Raw genomic sequence first — 17,120 nt, forward strand, 5'->3', positions numbered from 1 at the left:
TCAGAAAAATAACATCCAAGGAGCACTCAGGTAAGCAGGAGATCCTCAGGAAAAGACCAGGGAGCAAGGGAGGATCGCAGGCTCAGCGGGGTCCACTGTGCCGCACGGTTTAGGAAACCTCGTGGGAACTCTCACACATTAGATGTGCTCTGCTCAGCACTGCTCGGGCTGAACAACTGAGGAGGCAAAATCCAGAGGGAGATGGAAATGATCAGAAAATACGGGCTGTGAGGAGAGGGAATGAGATAACCAGGGTCTGTAGTCGATGGAAGACCAAGGGAGATATGGTAACAGTCTCCAGAAGTTACTGCAAATAAGAAGGGAATAAAACTGGTTTCCACATATGTTGACTGTGGAAAGAGTAAGACTGTCCTGACTTGCTTTGCGTGACCTCCTGAAAAGCCCCAGATGAAGGGATGCCTTATCTGTGACGTTTAAATCTACTTTCAAGTCAGTGGTGAAAAAAGCTGACCTGCCTCAGGCACAACACACATCCCTGTGGAGCCTCCGGAGGTCCCTCTTCCAGTTTAATTGTGCTCCAGCAAAGACACGGAGGCCTTTCAGCCAACCACTGCGGCTTTTAGCGTGTCTCCTGGTATTACGGTGAACTGACCCAGCCCAGCCGCGGTACCCGAGGAAAGCAAGCCGGGGCCCGATTTCTGGGGAGAGCAACTAGAGCAAGAAAGGAACCGACGAGCTGAGAAATGCTCATTTGCCTCGTGCTGATCCCTCAGCAGGGATGGGTTTGGGGAGGAGTGACCTGAGATCGGAAATTAAAGTGATCTGTGTTAACAGTCACAGTTATTCATCGTCTTCTTTAGGGCACAGAGCCTTAGCTATAGAAAACATATGTTCATGCTGAGCGATCCATTTAAAGGCTCTGTGCTTGAGCCAGACTTTTGAGCATGGAGTGCTGTAACCGGGTTTAGTTGCAGGAGCTACGGGGCAGCACAGGATACAGCGCCGGCCTGGGGGAATACAAAAACTTCATGAACAAAGTGGGGAACAGAGGAAATGAAAATGAGCCGAATGTTGGAGGGATCGATCAGACCATGGGACAGGCTAACATGAAGCAGCAGATGCCTCATGGTTTGTGCAGAAGCCAGTCGAGTGGAGAAAACAGCATACCAGGGTTATAACAAAGTGGTGGCAGAGACAGGAGAAAAATGGCTCAGGAACGTTGTGGACCACCTCGGCGTTTGTGGAGAGGTGAGCGGTGCCGCGCAACCCCCTCGCTCCTGGTCAGGGCAGAGACCCAGCCCAGCATGCTCGTGCGCAGTGAGAAAGGGCAAATCTGGTGTTCATCTTCTGGGAAACGAGAAAGCAGTGGCTTGTGAATAAGTCATTTCACTGAGGAGGAGGAAAGAAAGAAGACATTTCCCCCATTTGCCAACGGTCCTGACATCTAAAGTTGTTTTTGCCGCCCCTGTCCTTCCTCTGTGGAACTCATGGTATTTTTTCGGCAAATCTTATTTCTCTCCTGCCTTCTCATGCCCTCGATTTAAGGCTTGCAGCGTTCTTAATCCCACAAGAAGTGAAGCAGACACTTCCCATGGGGACATGAATAGCCCCATTGAAGTCATGTGCTGCGACTTTCTGTGCGTGCTTAGGAGTTTGCAGGACTGAGGCTGTCGAGCCGGGGCGTCATTTTTGGGAGGAGTGTCCCTGGCACCCCAAGCACCCCACAAAAGCCAAACGTACCCAGGTTATGGTTTCAGAGGCACTCAGCTAGCAGGTATATTGAATTTGAAGGCTGCCCTGGGAGGCTCGATGCACGGCCCAGTCCAGGTGCCCATCTTGGGGCCACCAGCTCGGCTCTCAGGGTTTTGCTCGTCTCCGGCGCTTGTCACAGCCCCGAATGGACCAGGACAGTCCCTGAATGGCAGTTACCAACAGAAAATGTGTAACGTTCCCCAAGTGGGTACGTTTCATAAAAACATTTCATTACTCCACTTCCTAAAGCACCCCAGAAAGCACAGTGCTGTCAGGCAAATAAAATCTCTAACTAACTCCAAGCTATTAAAAGCCAATAGGTTCTTGTGCCCTCCACAGCCATAAGACCCACAGAAATAAAGATGCCACATACTGATGCTATTTAAAGGGTGGGCACAACATCGTGTCACCACATGGTGAGGTGGCACTGGCCCATTCCCTCAAGTACAGCATATATACACATGGCAGTGCCTCATTTTTTGCTTGCATCCATCCAGCCTTCCTCCGGGAGCATCCCCGGGCTTCCCGCAGAGTACACCCCCCCGCTCACGGGATGAGGAGCTTTTCCCAGCACAGTATTGGTGTTAAGAGATGACCAACTGGCTTATTCCAGTCACATAGTGGTTTTTATTTTTTTAACCAGAAGCTATAAAATCCAGGAAATGTGGATTTATGGCCTATAAAAGGCTTAGTTAGAGCTATGACCCACTGGCTTATGTAACTTTATTTACTACTGGCCTTGGATGGGGCTCCTATTCCAGCGCCCCGCTAAGCTCATTCTGTAGCACTTCTTTATTTGGGCTCTGTTAAAGATGCAGCGATGTTGGGCAGTCGGAGGGTTCGGAGGTGGGGGCTCAGAAGGCGGGTGGGCACCTGCCCCGGGGTGCAGGGGAGCCGGGCAGCGCTGACGTTCAGCTTCTCACGGGGAGCGCGGCTGCGCTGAGTGGAAAAACCCACCCCAGTCTCGGCCCTTGGTGTTTGTCCTGGACACAAGGAGTTTGCTGGGAGGGACGGTGAGAGCTATTCCTTTCTTTGGCCTCGCCCATCGTTTTAGGTGGCGGCAAGTCAAAGTCTTTGAAGAGGTAAATTCAAGAGGGGGGTTGCATCCTCCTCTTTGCTTGCAGGAGGAGCTGCTCCTGGAGAGGAGGCGACCCAGGGCTTTGCAGTGTTTCTGCTGCGACGCCAGAGCTGCAGGGATGCCCCCAGAGCATCTCTCCATCACAAGCTGCTCTGATGCCAACATCACCTTGGAGGCTTCTGTACGGATTCGCTCCTTGTCCAGCGCCGACATGTTCTTCCATTAAGGAGCAACGGCCCTTGATTACAGCCAGTGCCGGTGGCTTCGACCCGTGGCGTGTTGCTCCATCTGCCCAGAATTTGCCCAGATTTACCACCGGCCCTTCCCAGCCCCGTGCGGGAGCTCCAAGCAGTACCGCGGGACCAGGGCTTGCAGCCAGTCGCACCATACCCATGATAGAAAACAGTGCCCTCCTCTCAGGGCTGCGCCACTACACCCAAATCTGCAATTCCTGAGGCTTTTTAACCCTCCAGGCTGGTTCGGCTCCAACTGCTGAAACTCTGCAGGCAGCACGGGTGCAGGCAAACATCAGCACCCACCCCAGGACCCAGCTGCCTCCACGCAGCAGCTCCCACCTCCGGGCCAAAGCAGTCCAAGTTTGAATAATCCCAAACTACATCTGAACCAGCTGCAGGCCAGGATGTCCTCACCCCAACTGCTCCCTGGGTGACTTCAGCACCCTTGAGAAAGTCGCGGCCATTGTGACATTCATGGCTTGAGGGGAAGGCAGGATTTGCAACATCAGTGATTTACTTAGTTTTTGATGAGAAGTGACCAGAGCTGCTCAAGTTCAGCACATGTGGGGTGTAGGATACACTTAAAAAATGGAATTTGTACAATCAACAGAGGAAACTGCAGCGGCTGTGGAGATTTTCTTTTCCTGGGATCAGCCTGAGAAGAGACCTATATTTTGTGGTGTGTAGATACTGCTTGCTCAGGGTTGCTTTGGGCTGGTAAGAAGCATGGTCCAGCTTGGGCTCATGCAACCCAGCTGCTCCAGGCGCAAGGAGCCGAGCAAAGTCTGCTTTAACCATAGGAGGAATACGGAAACAAATTGTCACTTCATCAGCAGGGCAAACCCAGCCGGTGCTGCTGGCCTTTCTTCTTCACAAGCTGAAAACCTTCCCTAGGACCTACTCTGATTTACTTCTCCTTCCTTTGTCTCATTTAAGATCACACCTTACGGTGCTTGCAAAACCCAGCTCACAAGAAACGGGAACGCTTTCAACACCCCAGTGCTGCTGTCAGCCTGAAACACTGCTGCCGGCTCGGGCAGGGCTTTGTTGAAGTCCTTCATTCCTCCAAAAAGTTTCCTCCGTGCTTCCTTTTGCAGTGTTTCTGACCCATTTGTATGATTCCCAGGCTGAAGGACCAGTGCGGGCAGGTCCGGGGTGAGGTTGGTTGCCCTGAGCTCCTCGGGGGACCCGGTACGGTGATGAACCACCTCTCCTGTGCTCTCCGCTGCCGTCGCATGAGAGGGGCTCGGATGGCTCCAGCCCCTCCGATAAGCCCCGCAGCAGTTACAACTACTTCTTTTCATGAGAACAGGCCAGTTGCAGGGATTTTACCTTCCCGATGCCAAATAGCTTTTGACCATTGGAGTCCTGAGCTTTTTGCAAACCGGGACCGTAGCAGAGCCCAGACTGGAAGGGTCTGAAGAGCCATAACTTTCCCCCCGAGGACCAACCCTGCAGGGATCGTGGTACCATCTCCACCTCGCCTTGCACCCGAGCACACGCCACACGCCCACCTCTCCGGTCACAGCTCACTGCAGCAGTTCAACCACGGCTTTGGACCAAAGCTGACATTTTGGGCTTTATTGCAGGTGCAGGTTACTATGATGAAATGACCTTCCAAACACCTTGAAAAGTTCAGAGTTTTGTCTGAGAAATGACTCTTAAAAATGCTTGCAAAAGCCCGTCATCTGAATTGCTGTGCCGAGCTGATGGCAGGTTGGTTTGACAGCACATCACCCAAAAGGCAGCAAAACTGTTTCCTTACCCCCATTGCATGAAGTGTTTACGCTGTCCTGGTGTTTTATAGCGACGGTAGTGCCAGTCGGACATTGCCGGGGACGTTCCCGGTGCCATCTCCCCCTCTTGAGATACCCTCTCTGATTTTCTCTCCCCACGCGTGGAAAACCACAGCGCCCTGCAGCAAGGCAAGGGTGGGTACCTCGTGTCTGGTGCCGAGTTTGCAACGCCGCTGCTGGGGGCTGATCCTGCTCCCCCCGCAGCTCCGAGGTCTGGCTGGGCACAGGGCCCCCGGCTGCAGCATCCTTCCTTCCCGTGAGGAATGAGATACAGGCACATCTGCAAAGGGCAGGAGAGCTTTTTTTGCTAGCGAGCACCCACACAGTGTTTATTTGCAAGTGAGTCAACCGGACTCTAATGGTTTTGTGGATGCCACACAATTCACCTCTCTCATCTCAGTGACTTTCCTTACCTTTTGGGCAATTTTGACAACAATTCCATTTTCTCTGCCCCCACACACATCCTGCTGTTCTCTCATTGAACACATCAATTAGCAGCCAAAAAAGTCCTCAGCATCTTTTCTCTCCTGGATTCAGCCTTCCCCATCAGCCTTTAACACCACTTCCCAGGGCAATTACCCATCCCAAACCACTACCAGGTCTGGCCTGAAAGACTGAAACTCTTCATTCCTGAGCCACATGCTTCTCATCCCCGCAGATGTGTCTCTGCCATCCCGGGGAGCAGAAACCAAACGCCCCAAGCGAACAGGGACAGACTGTGCATGGCACCCCCATCCCTGCAACAGCATCTGCCAGGAGCGCCCGTGCAGCGGCACAAGAGATGTAAGAGGGGGAAGAAATGTAAAGCTTTATCTCCTTCTCAGTATTTACGACATCTAGAGGAGCATCCAGAGGTATTCCAGCCGCCTTTACAAACCAACGAGCACTGTTTTCCTGCTTTTTATTCCTGCTGGGATGCAGACAGCTGCACCATTTGCCATCAATCCAGTTGCTTGCACGAGGAAGAAAGCGAGTCTTCAAGCCTGAAGGCATAGCAGGCTGCGGGGTGACCTAGGGGTCTGCCCCGTTCTTGTTCTCTCCTCCAGGCATTTGCCGTCAGGCAGGACTCCGGGCCGTGTGCTCTGACCCACTGCACCACCCATCAGCTTTTTTTTCCTTAAACTCAAAGCAAGCATCAGCCTAATTTTATTTTAAAGGAAGACCCTGAGAACCCCATCTGCAAACCAGGCCATGAGACAGCGTGATGATGACACCATAACGAAGCGCTGCCGCTGCCACCATGCTGGTCCAGATGTGGGACCCAGCTGGCGGCAGCTCCATCCCTGCCAGCAGCTCCATCCCTGCCAGCGCAGAGCCGGGACAGGGCCCCAGGGCCACCAGGACACAGTGCTCCCCACCTCGGCCCCACATGCTGACAGGTGGAAGTGAAAAGCAGCGTGGAGTCTGGAAAGGTTTCCAACATGGGGGGGCTTTTTTTGTTTGTTTTTTTCCCTTTTTTCCCCTCATTTAAGCTCCAGACCTGAGACAGCCCACAATGCAGGAGCCGCTGGGCACAGTGACACTTTGTGCAGAGGTGGCAGCAGGTGATGGCATCAACCCTCCCTTGCACTGCAGAAGCCACCTGCATGTCCCAAAGCCCTCGGCCTCTGGCATGGAGAAGGGAAGAAGGTCCGCGGCCAGATGTGAGAAGCAGCAGCCACCTCACCACCGCAGCCAGACCTGCTGCTTGTGTGCAGCGTGGAACCGGCTGCTCGCCAGGCAGGGCGTGAATTAAGAGGGTGATTGCGGTCCCACCTGCAGACTGGAACAGGGTTTTCCTGAACCCGGAGAAGTGGCAGGCGGGGGGATGCTGCAAAGGAGCCGCTCGGCCCCAGCGCACGCTGCAGGCAGCACCCACCCTGCCCGGCTCCTTCCCGCCGGCTGGGACGCAGGGGCTGCCCAGCATGATCTTTTTTAAAGAAGGAAACCCTTTTCCGTTCCTTGTTCTAAGCATTAGATGCAATGGGCTGAAGAGGTCCCAGCTCCGGAGCAGCCGCCTCCAGCCCGGGCTCTTGGCTGGGGCCGTACAGAGGCGGACAAATCCCCACAACGTGACTTAACCACGGCAGAGAGGTGAAGGCGAGGGAGAGCCATCTTCTGAACCCTTTGATGATCAAACACTTGGATTCTCCTCTCCTTTCTTTGACCACTGACCCAACAGCTTCACCTCGAAGAGCTCCTGGAGGAAAGCTGAAGCTGGGCTGCTTAGAGAAAGGCAGGGAGCAGAGCACACTCCAGCATAGTGAGTTTTCCCTCTAGGTCTCCATGTTGTCTTTGAATTGTAAGAGCCCCATCTTGTGTTGAAACACAACACAGGCTGCGCCCGCTCCTGGGGGTTCCCGTCCTATCCCGAAGCACAAGCAGATAATAACAAGCAACAACCCACGGCACTTCACCGGCTCCCTTCCCACCGTCACTTCACGGAGTGTTTCGAAAAGCAGGAAAAGAATTGGCATACTTGGGTTTGTCATCTCAAAATAGCTTCTTAAAAAGTTAACGATAACCACGCAAAATCGCAAGTCCTGAAGGCCGTGCCATGAATTGGAGTGTGGCAAAGGCCAAAAGGTCCCCTCAACGCTTGTTTTACAGTAGAATTAAGGGGCATTTGTGCATCAGAGATCATCGTAATGTTAATAACATTTACAGACTGTATTGCTCAAACAGTTTTCACAGGTTACAGGATGCTGGAAAAGAGGGGTGATGGCAAAAAGAATCCCTCATCTTGGTTTGCTATTCCATTGTAAAAAAAGGGAAATTATCTCAATCTCTCTCAATAAGTTTGAGGTTTAATTTCCAGCAAAAAAGTATTTTCCAATAAAGAGCATTCACATTGAAACATTTTCAATTCCTGTATGATTATTAACATTTTACATATTCTGATTTGAATAATTCTTTTTATAGGAGACTGATACAATTGCGAAGTTTTTTTAAAAACTGCTACAGAAACGGTGAGTGCTTTCCCTGTTATCACCACGTTCATTGCAGAAGGGCTTGGGTATTTATAATGGCTTAAAAACTTCAGCCTCCAAATACCATTTGTAACACCTTAACCTAGTTCACAATTCTATTAGCGCCTCTCTCTCAATACAGGATCTGAAAAACTGCATTACTTACCCACAGACCTGAGGAGCTGTCAAGGCTGCCAGAAGAGCTTAAACATTGCCAGAGTGAAGATCTATGATGCTTCTTCCTGTTTAATATACACACACGTTGTCTTAGCACAGTGCAATGATGTGACATGCATGTGAATGGACACATCCCCAGAATAAACACTATGAGGAGAGGGAAATTTGTCAGTCCATCTGCTCTGGAGAGGCAAAAATCTTGCAAGAGAACTCCAGTAAGTGAGCAAAAAGATTTTCTTTAAGCACTAAGATGATAAAATCTCAAGTTGGTACAACACTGGTAACAGGACACTTTGCGTTTTCTGAATCATGGATGATTCCTATGTTTGCACATGCAAGTATGATTTGCATCTCAGAGGTATTCAAAAGCAACAACTTTATGCGGGCCGTCACCACTGCCGGAGAGAAGCAGGAGTAACGTACGCTTGCGCGTCCGCACAGGCAAGCCAAGGGACTAGGCAGCACCGTGCCCCCAGCGCACCAGGGGACAATGTTTTCCTTGCACGAGGAGGCAGCCACCCCAAGCCATTATAACAAAGGTTAACCAAGTATTTTCAGTGGCATGGCCACTTGTTACGTACTAATCAAGATAAATTGCTGGGACAAACATGGTTAGAAAGTGGCAGATGAGCCAGGAAAAAATTAAAACCTGGCTCTAGCCAAGTGTTCTGTTTCTGCAGTAGAAACGAATCTCTTGTCACTGAGTTCTCTGTCTTCTGCCGTATAAATACACTGTTTCCTTTGCTGTGCGGTCACCAACCACCATGCATTCAGGCTTAGATGAATCTTTGGTAAGGTGTTAAGAAAACTTGAAAAATAAATTCCAGCGCCAATGCCTATTTCATCTGAGCTGCAGTTAAGCAGATCTCTGCCAGATTCTTACCCTGTGAATTTGCAGGTTTGCGGGCCGTAAGAGGCGAAGACAGCATTCGGGAGCTGTCAGTGAACAAAGTTGCTCTTCAGAGTTTTTGCTCAGGCCCAGTACGAGATAGCAGGATTACACCAGTTGTGGGCCGACTCAGACATATTACTACCTGTATTTATGATGGTGATATTTGGCTGCTAGTGTAACACACCCCATTATTATGCCTTCTGGTAGCATCAAAAACCTTTAAACATGAGACTACAAAGAACACACCAATCCGATGCATGTTTCATATACATATTTATATATATTTCATGTACAAAGTTACATTCTGAACCCCATGGATTCAATAATAGAAATAAATACTGAAATAACTACACTGCTATATGAGCTTTCCTGCTCACAGAAAAGAAGCCTCAAGTTTTAACAGACAGCAAGTTTAACGCTGTAGTATCCATCTCGGATTACAGAGGCAAGTAAAATTCAGCGTAAAGTGTCCAACAGACAAAACTTCCAAAAATTACAGACCATAAAATGTTTAAAATATATGTTTAAAAGATTGAGAAATGTGCATCAACAAAATTAATAAAGGAAACTTAATCTTGTTAGAGGGCGGGAGAGACATTTAGTGTATAGAAAAATGCTTTGAGGTGCAACATAGGTTGTTACAATATGGCATAACCCTGTTAGAAAAAACATTTAATTTCCCTAAAGAACTGTATTTGAGTTTACCGTGTCTTGTTTTACAGAGCAGGGCCTTCACAAGACCCTGTCTCAACAGGGCCGCTTACAAGAGTGCTAAGTCAGGTTTAATCCTTTGGTAACTTTTATAATACTCACATGGAAATAAATATTCAGTTACACAGCATTTTAAAAGACACACGTTCTTTAGAACAGTTAGTATAATAAAACAGATTTAACATTTGTTTGTTACTAAGGCAGCCTATGATAAAGTGTCTACGCTCTGCCGGCTCTATCTGATCCAACGCAGGAAGACCTTTACAAGAAATGGACAATGCAGCAGCTTATACAACGCATTCCACCTTCACCATGCAAACACCCTTACCCAGGCAAGTAGTGTGCTGCATATTTTGTGCTCGAAATGTTTCCAAACTATTAACAAGCTGTAGCTATCAAGAGATTAGCTCCTATTTATATGATGCTTTAATCACATGAGTGTATGCATAAACACATTCTTGAGACCGATTTGTAGGAGTGTATTGTCATCTCAATGCCTGGGGTTTTACGTGCTTTATTCACCATTCAAAGCGACCTTAAGTAGAGTTTATAAATCCCAGTGCACCATGATGACAAGAGGGACCCATTTAATCTACAGTACCTTAGGACAGGGGATAAAGTTTTTCAATGAGAAATACAGAGAAGTGCACATGCCTTTTATCTACACCCACAGTGGCACACAGTTAACATATTGTTTTCTTTAAAACCCTTCCACTTTTGGACAGAAACAATCATTCTCTGAAAAATTTGCAAGAGTTGGCCCACTGAGGTGACTAAAATCGCACGGTGGACCAGATACATTTGGCAAAAGACCAGGTACACACTTGCCAGATTGAACTGCTCTATTTGATAGCAGTAAAGCCGTTCAGAGAAAACAGCTCATCCCTAATTACAAATAAAATGCTATACAAGAGTCAAGGAACAGAATTGTGCGCTTTTTTCTGAGAACATGAGAATGTGACAATCAATCAGGGAGTAAAAGCTTTGGAGACTGTGTTTTCCAAAGAGGAAAAAAAAACTCAAGAAAATGGGAGAAGCAATGAAACTGCACCACTCACAGTGAAGATTCTGCACAACAGTAAAAGTTTAGACAGCATTTTTCTTAGACATCCAATTTCGTAAGTTAATTCAGATGTGCTTCACATTCAGCATACATGTCTATGTAAGTTTTAAATAGGTCTTTCTAAGAGTGTTTAGTCAGTTTACTTTCTGTATTTGTATAATTTTTAAGAAGCTCCCAGACTTTATATTTAAGCCAAAGTACTTTAAGAGTGACGTTAAAGATGAATTTGGAAAGCAAATTATGAACAACATGCTCTCATCACTTTTGGCATTCTGAAGAGAAAAATACTACCAAGATATTAGACATCTTTAATAAGGATTTTTACTACATAGTTCATGTCCTAAATACATATTTACGAGAGGAACAGCTGTGTACAAAATATGTCGCTTAAAAAGTATTTATACATATAAATCTAACCAATAGACCTGAATGGAGTTTTTCTGGTTTATCAGCTATGATATGCATTTGAAAAAGCTGCCTAAATATATATTTACACAATAGACCTCAGCTAAATGTGTTCATTTAAAAAAATTAAGAAAATATATAAACACATGTTTGCCTGATAGACCAGAACTGCTCCTATTGCATAAAAATGTTTAGGCAGTTTTAAAAAAGTGTTTCTATATTTACTCCTCTGAAACTGTTCAGTTCTCTCACATAATTAAGATACTAAATTTCTCTGCTACTCTGAACAGAACAGTCCCAGCCTTTTGGGGGTAAATGCTGGATGTTTATTAAAGCCCCTCAAAACTTTTACTTTCCAGAGACTACATGAAAGAGCAAATCTGGGTTTTAAAATATTCTGAAGTACAGAAATCATGAAGTGTTTAACTTAGGTCTGATACTAATGTAGGAAATTCAATGTAAAAGGAAGACAGTCTTCAACTCACACTTATGGTTAAAAAAATAGACGGTGAGTAGACAGAATGTCAGCCTAATATTAGAGTCTCCTGACTTTCATCAATTTACTCAATCTTAGTGTTACCTGCTAACATTGTTGCTAAACTTTTTTTTTTTACTAAATTGGGGTATGCAACTACAAAAAATACATTTTGTACCTAATTATCTGGCACTAAAGTTCCTTTACAATCTCACTTGGGCAGAATGCATTTTTCCTGTACACTCTCAGTCTTTTCTCATGCTCTAATCGAGGTCTTTAACCTTCACACATGTAGTGCCTCATGAGTTTGACCAGCTAGGCAGAGAAGATCATTCTAGTGCTTAGGACATAAGGAGTTAAGACAAGGAAAGAACAAAACATATCCCCTGTTCAAGAACTTTACAGTTATTTTCAAATTTAAATCATCCTAAGAATACCCTTTGGAAACCAAGTTGTTCCATGTCAGGGAAATGGAAAAACACTATGCTCAAAATTGCTCATTATTGAGGGCAGCAGTTCTCAAACTTTAAGATTCAATAGTGAAAACATGTAATTTTATTTAAATATTGTCATCTTAATTCCTATACAATCCCCTCTTCCCCCCAGAAATTCTGATGAACATAACAAATTAAACCATATACACTATGTAAGGAAGATTTTCCAGGTTTGAAAACAGAAGCTGAAATTTACAGTTTGCTTTAGCCCTCACTGAATATTTGGATGAGTCTTAATAATCCATCTTATAATTTGTTTACAATTTGTCATTTTTTTAATACTCTGGGAATAACTTTGCTGTTTTACTCCATGCATTATACAGTGACATGAAGCCCAGCTGTAATAAAGCTGAACTCAAGTGAGACTACCAAAGAAGTGAACTACATTAGATTGCTGTGGTACAGTAAAACTAATGTCTCAGTTGCTTACTATGGTGTGCACACCAGTTTTGAGAAAGATCTGATTTCATTATACTGTTCCATGTAACACGGGTGCAGTAAAACAGCACAAGCTAATTCCTGTATAGTTAAAGGTATGACAGATTTGCAATATAAAGTTAAACAGCAAAGAAATGCTTCAACATCATGTAGTGAAACAGGTTTCACAAAATAAAAAAAACCCATGCAGAAGCGCTTTTTTCCTTTTTTTTTCTTTTTTTTTCTTTTTTTTTTTTAAGGTCTCCAGCTGCATCCTACAGGCTCACTCACTGCCACACATTACTTGCCACACTATCAAGTGACTCCTCTCAGCTTTGGCTACAGAAGGTTCAAGTTGCAGAGCTTCTCCAAGGAGTTCAGATTCTCCACCTTCATCACCTGAAAAACAACAGCTTTGATTCAGGCAGACAATAAAAAACAGTATTAACACCAAATGGAGCACGACAAGTGGCATCTAGGTTTACAAGAAAAACACTATAAAAGACAGTAGTTGACATATGCTCATATAAAAGCATATTCAAGACAGTGAATATACACATTACAAACCGAAAGTCTGTTGCATAGTGATTTCAGAACCTGGTATTCTGATGGTCGTATTCTTCAGTTCTAGCCCCAAAAATTAACCGCAGTTTTGTAAGTATCCATATTCTACACATTTCATTATTTAAAACTCTTTAAGGCAGAGAAACAACCTCCTAATTTGCAAACTTGTAGTACCTCCCAGGCAGAAATGGAGATGCTTATGCTACGAGAAAGTGTGCTAGCATAAACACATAATCCATATAAAAGTGCTCTGGAAATAAGAGCAGTAATTGAGCGCAATGCAACATTGAACCTCCTTCCTCTTGTTCCAGTTATCGTAGCTTGTCACAACTCTGCCACGTACTGGCACAAGACAGCCTTAAGCCTATTCTCCATTATTGCTCTTCAAAAGAGAAGAGCACTTTTGTAACTGCTTCTAAACTCCTGGTGACATGAGCTGACTTGGATCAAAGGTGACAGACCAAGCATTAAACAAAACTGCACGTAGACAGTAATACACATCAATACAGAGGCAGTCTTGTGGTACAGAAAAAAGTCAGTTTAATCAGATAAAATGGGAACTGACCTACAACTTCAGGAAGGTTTCAAGTCACAGTTTGGCTGGTTTTCTGGTTAGACTACTTTGGAGGACTGAGGAAGCTAAACACAGAATAGCCCGAACTTCCTCTTGAGCCAGTTTGCTGCACTAATGTGGTAATGGCTGAGCTAATGCAGCTACAGTACTGACGCTTAAGTTCACGGCTTTGCATCATGCCACAAGGACAGCAAAACACGCATTCGGTATGTGGCTATACCAGCTTGCTTGCAGTAAGTGCAGAGTTTTTAGTACTGACTGCAGTGTGGCACAGAATTGCCTCAAGTCCTGCCTCCTGCGTAACTCCACCGGGGTTACCAGCAGGAACTTGCTTGTCATTGACTAGTGGGATGACAGAATTTGGGCTGGCCTTCATGGGTTTTTCTTTGTAGTGGTTTTTGTGGGGTTTTTTGTTGTTTGTTTTTGAAAAACACTACAGACAGATTTAGGCAAAAGGTCAAAAACAGGTCTAGGAGTTGTGCTTCCTTTTTAAGCACTTTTCGGCAAGGTCTCCAGCTGCAGATTCTAAGCACAGAACCATAACCACTCTCATTTTGTTATATTTCCCCAACAGTTTCAATAAAGAAAATGTTTACACAAGCAATCTTTTATGGGCTACATCATGCAAACACACTATCCAAAAAAAGCAGTGATCAAAATAAGAAGGACATGCAAAGATAACAGTAAACTACTTTTTTGTAGTCAGTCTGCATATTTAAGTAACTAAGGACATTATTTTCCAGCAGTTTGAGATAGTAGATTAACCTGTCAAAGTAAGACTGAACGCATAAGTGGTAAGGCAGTACATGACTCCAAAGCAGAGTTTCAAATAAACCTTTTTACACAGTCAACTCAGAGGTCATGGCTTATCGGGAGGAGAAGAGTAAGCTGAAGGTTTATGTTGGGGAGAACAGAGATACTTCTATCCTCACACCTGCTTAGTAAAGACTATCCGCTGACTGACCACACAAATGCACTCTGCAATCACAGCGGAAGTTATTATATGGTTAATGACCTTTCAGTATGACGAGGTTACAACTGATTTTAAGCTCAGTATTTCTTACCCATTCTGAAGTCAATATATCCTTCTCCACCACTTATCACCAGCATCGATTTTAAGGGACTCTGGTTGATGGACTCTTGGACTGGTTTATCAGCTGTTAGCTCTGTTCCACCACTACTCTGTGGGCAAACAACCTGACCTGGATTAAAAACAGAATACACTTTCAGGCCACATCTCACAGAATAATACCATCTGTATTTGGTCATTGGATGACATACTTAATGCCTAAGGATGAACTTAACTTTGGATTCTAGTATCTCTTCAGCAAGGGACAGAAAGCTAGCTTTGCTCCGATTTCATCTCTCTAAAGAGACGAAGAATCTGTTCAGGTCAGTTCAATGGAAATCAGAGAATTAAATGCCTCTTGACAGATTTCACAGCACAGGCATGCACATCTAGAGGATGACATTGAAACAGACTTAAAGACTTTCAGACACACAACTGAAATGATTCAGCACATGTCAGCCCACTAAGCAAACTTCTGTCATTTACTTCCAGCACACAAGATGCATAGAAGCACAAGAGGGTATTCAATCAGCACTGCAGCTTCTAGGAAACTCTTAGCTTTTCCCAGCTGAGATTCTTTGCTTTGGGGGCTTCTCCCTCAGTAGCTCATCCTTCCTGCAGGATGTCAGACTCTTAAATAGGACCTTACATCAATTAGCAGTTGAATGCCTTCTTAATAGGCAAGTACTCACTTACCACAGTACCTTTTTCCCAGATGGAAGCCAAGCACTTCTTCCTTTGTGACCAAACCCTTTTCCTCCCATTAAACAATACTGCACTTAGGAATCAGACAAGTCTTGTACATAAAATATAATAAATTGCTTCTGAATGTACAATTTCATACACTTGCTATCTTTGCCTAAACGCTATGTTTAACTAAGTAAATAAGGGTGAAAAAGAAACTTCATTTGAAGAATGGTAATAAAACCTCACCAGGTACAGCAACAAAGAATTTAACAGCATCACGGTGCCCATGGAAGCAAAGCTGCGCGTGTGCCATTGAACAATACGGTATGAATGTTCCTGGAGTCACTTTGTCACTGTTTTCATCGCCATATACACGTATTACACTCCCCGGACGGTTTCCGGAGCCTGCTGCTGCTTTATTAGCTGTAAAAAAAAAAAAAAAGACATGTTTTCTACTTGAAAATACAAATGACAGAAATGGTATTTATTAAGAAACCTTATGGTATCATCTAAAAGCTAAAGCCAACTTAGATAAAAATGAAACAGGAGGGCAGCAATGCCAATTCAAGACAGAGCTGGAAAGAAAAAAGATTGCATGCTTCGTTATTTTAAGTACATCAGAAAATGGAGCAGGATTCTTATTAGTCTAGCATAAACACCAGATTTTAATATCCTACTTTTGGAAAAAAAAATTTGTGAAAGGACTGTATCTTTCATAGAAAATAAGTAGCTCTAATGTGTTTCAGTATGAGCAAATTCAATATACTTAAACATAGAATTAAAGACAGTTTCATTCCAACTAATCATAGGGTATCCCCTTGCCAGCAAAAATTCTCTAAAAATAGCCACCTGTGGGCATGAAGGAGCTACCCTATTATAATTCTACATCTAGTTTTTACTGAGAAGTTTTAAAATCCATTAAAAACAGAGAAGTACTCATGCTAGACATACAAGCCATCTCCATTCCAAAAGACTATCAAAGGAGTGAAAGAAACAGTGATTTGTAACAAGACAGTAAATGATGTGGATTAATGACGAAGTTATAAGATATGGTATCACACTGGCTGGAAGAAAAACAAAGTCTGTATGAAAGTTCAGCTGCAACACAGGATGATACACTAAACTGCTGAGCAGATTGGTGGCCATTTAGCAAACATAAAACTGCTGCAATGCAGTAACTGCAAGTGGAAAAACATTTAGGAACATACAAAGGGTAAATCTATAAGGAGTGGGAAACAGCCTCGAAGTGGCTATTAGAAGCCTGAAAATAGATTTTTTGTTCAGGATCTGCACTTACCCCTCAGCCCCAGTAAACGTCCCTGGTGGAGGATTACAGCTAAAGTGAGAAAGGAGGAAAGGGGAAATGGATAGGTATGACAGTAGAGGAGAAGGATTAATGAGAACCCACCACTCATATTTTGGTTTTTGATAAGGTAGAGCTTAAAATTTTAGCTCCTAAAAACAGTAAATACCTAATTACAGAAGATTCAATAAAAAGTCACAAAGAACAGCATCTTGTTATAGAAGTTTCAGCACAAAATGGACAACGAAAGCACAGCCACTTTCACGTGCTTTATTGCTATAAAGCTTATTATTGATTAGCAACGTTTCCCCTTTCTCTCCTTCCTTGGCAGGAGGCTACCAAAATAATATGTAACAACTTTTGTTTTCAAGTGTCCTTTCAAAACATCATCTACAGATCTCAAAGATGCCCTGCTACTGAGACCCAGGGAACTGAGATATGCAATTGCTTATGCAAGGTTGCAACTGTTTTTGAAAGCCACGAATACTTGTAACACGGGTTCTCAAACCCACTACCAG

General features: G+C 44.7%; 1 protein-coding gene across 4 annotated transcripts in view; it reads right to left on the reverse strand.

The window, feature by feature from the left end:
- Nucleotides 1-12,660: 12,660 nt before the first annotated feature.
- The window catches only part of SPAG9 (sperm associated antigen 9), a 60,953-nt gene continuing 56,493 nt past the window's right edge, over nucleotides 12,661-17,120 (reverse strand). For 3 of the 4 annotated variants that reach the window (XM_059828361.1, XM_059828362.1, XM_009809263.2), the window contains 3 exons: nucleotides 15,546-15,722; nucleotides 14,608-14,745; nucleotides 12,661-12,804 (listed from right to left, as the gene is read on the reverse strand). In XM_059828361.1, the coding sequence (XP_059684344.1) occupies nucleotides 12,689-12,804; nucleotides 14,608-14,745; nucleotides 15,546-15,722 (431 nt within the window). In that variant the 3' untranslated portion in view covers nucleotides 12,661-12,688. Of the gene's footprint in view, nucleotides 12,805-14,607; nucleotides 14,746-15,545; nucleotides 15,723-16,596; nucleotides 16,636-17,120 lie in introns of all 4 variants that reach the window. The other variant, XM_009809256.2, reaches the window with a different exon arrangement.

This window comes from Gavia stellata, chromosome 22 (genome assembly GCF_030936135.1).
Source record: "Gavia stellata isolate bGavSte3 chromosome 22, bGavSte3.hap2, whole genome shotgun sequence".
NCBI classification, from domain to species: Eukaryota; Metazoa; Chordata; class Aves; order Gaviiformes; family Gaviidae; genus Gavia; species Gavia stellata.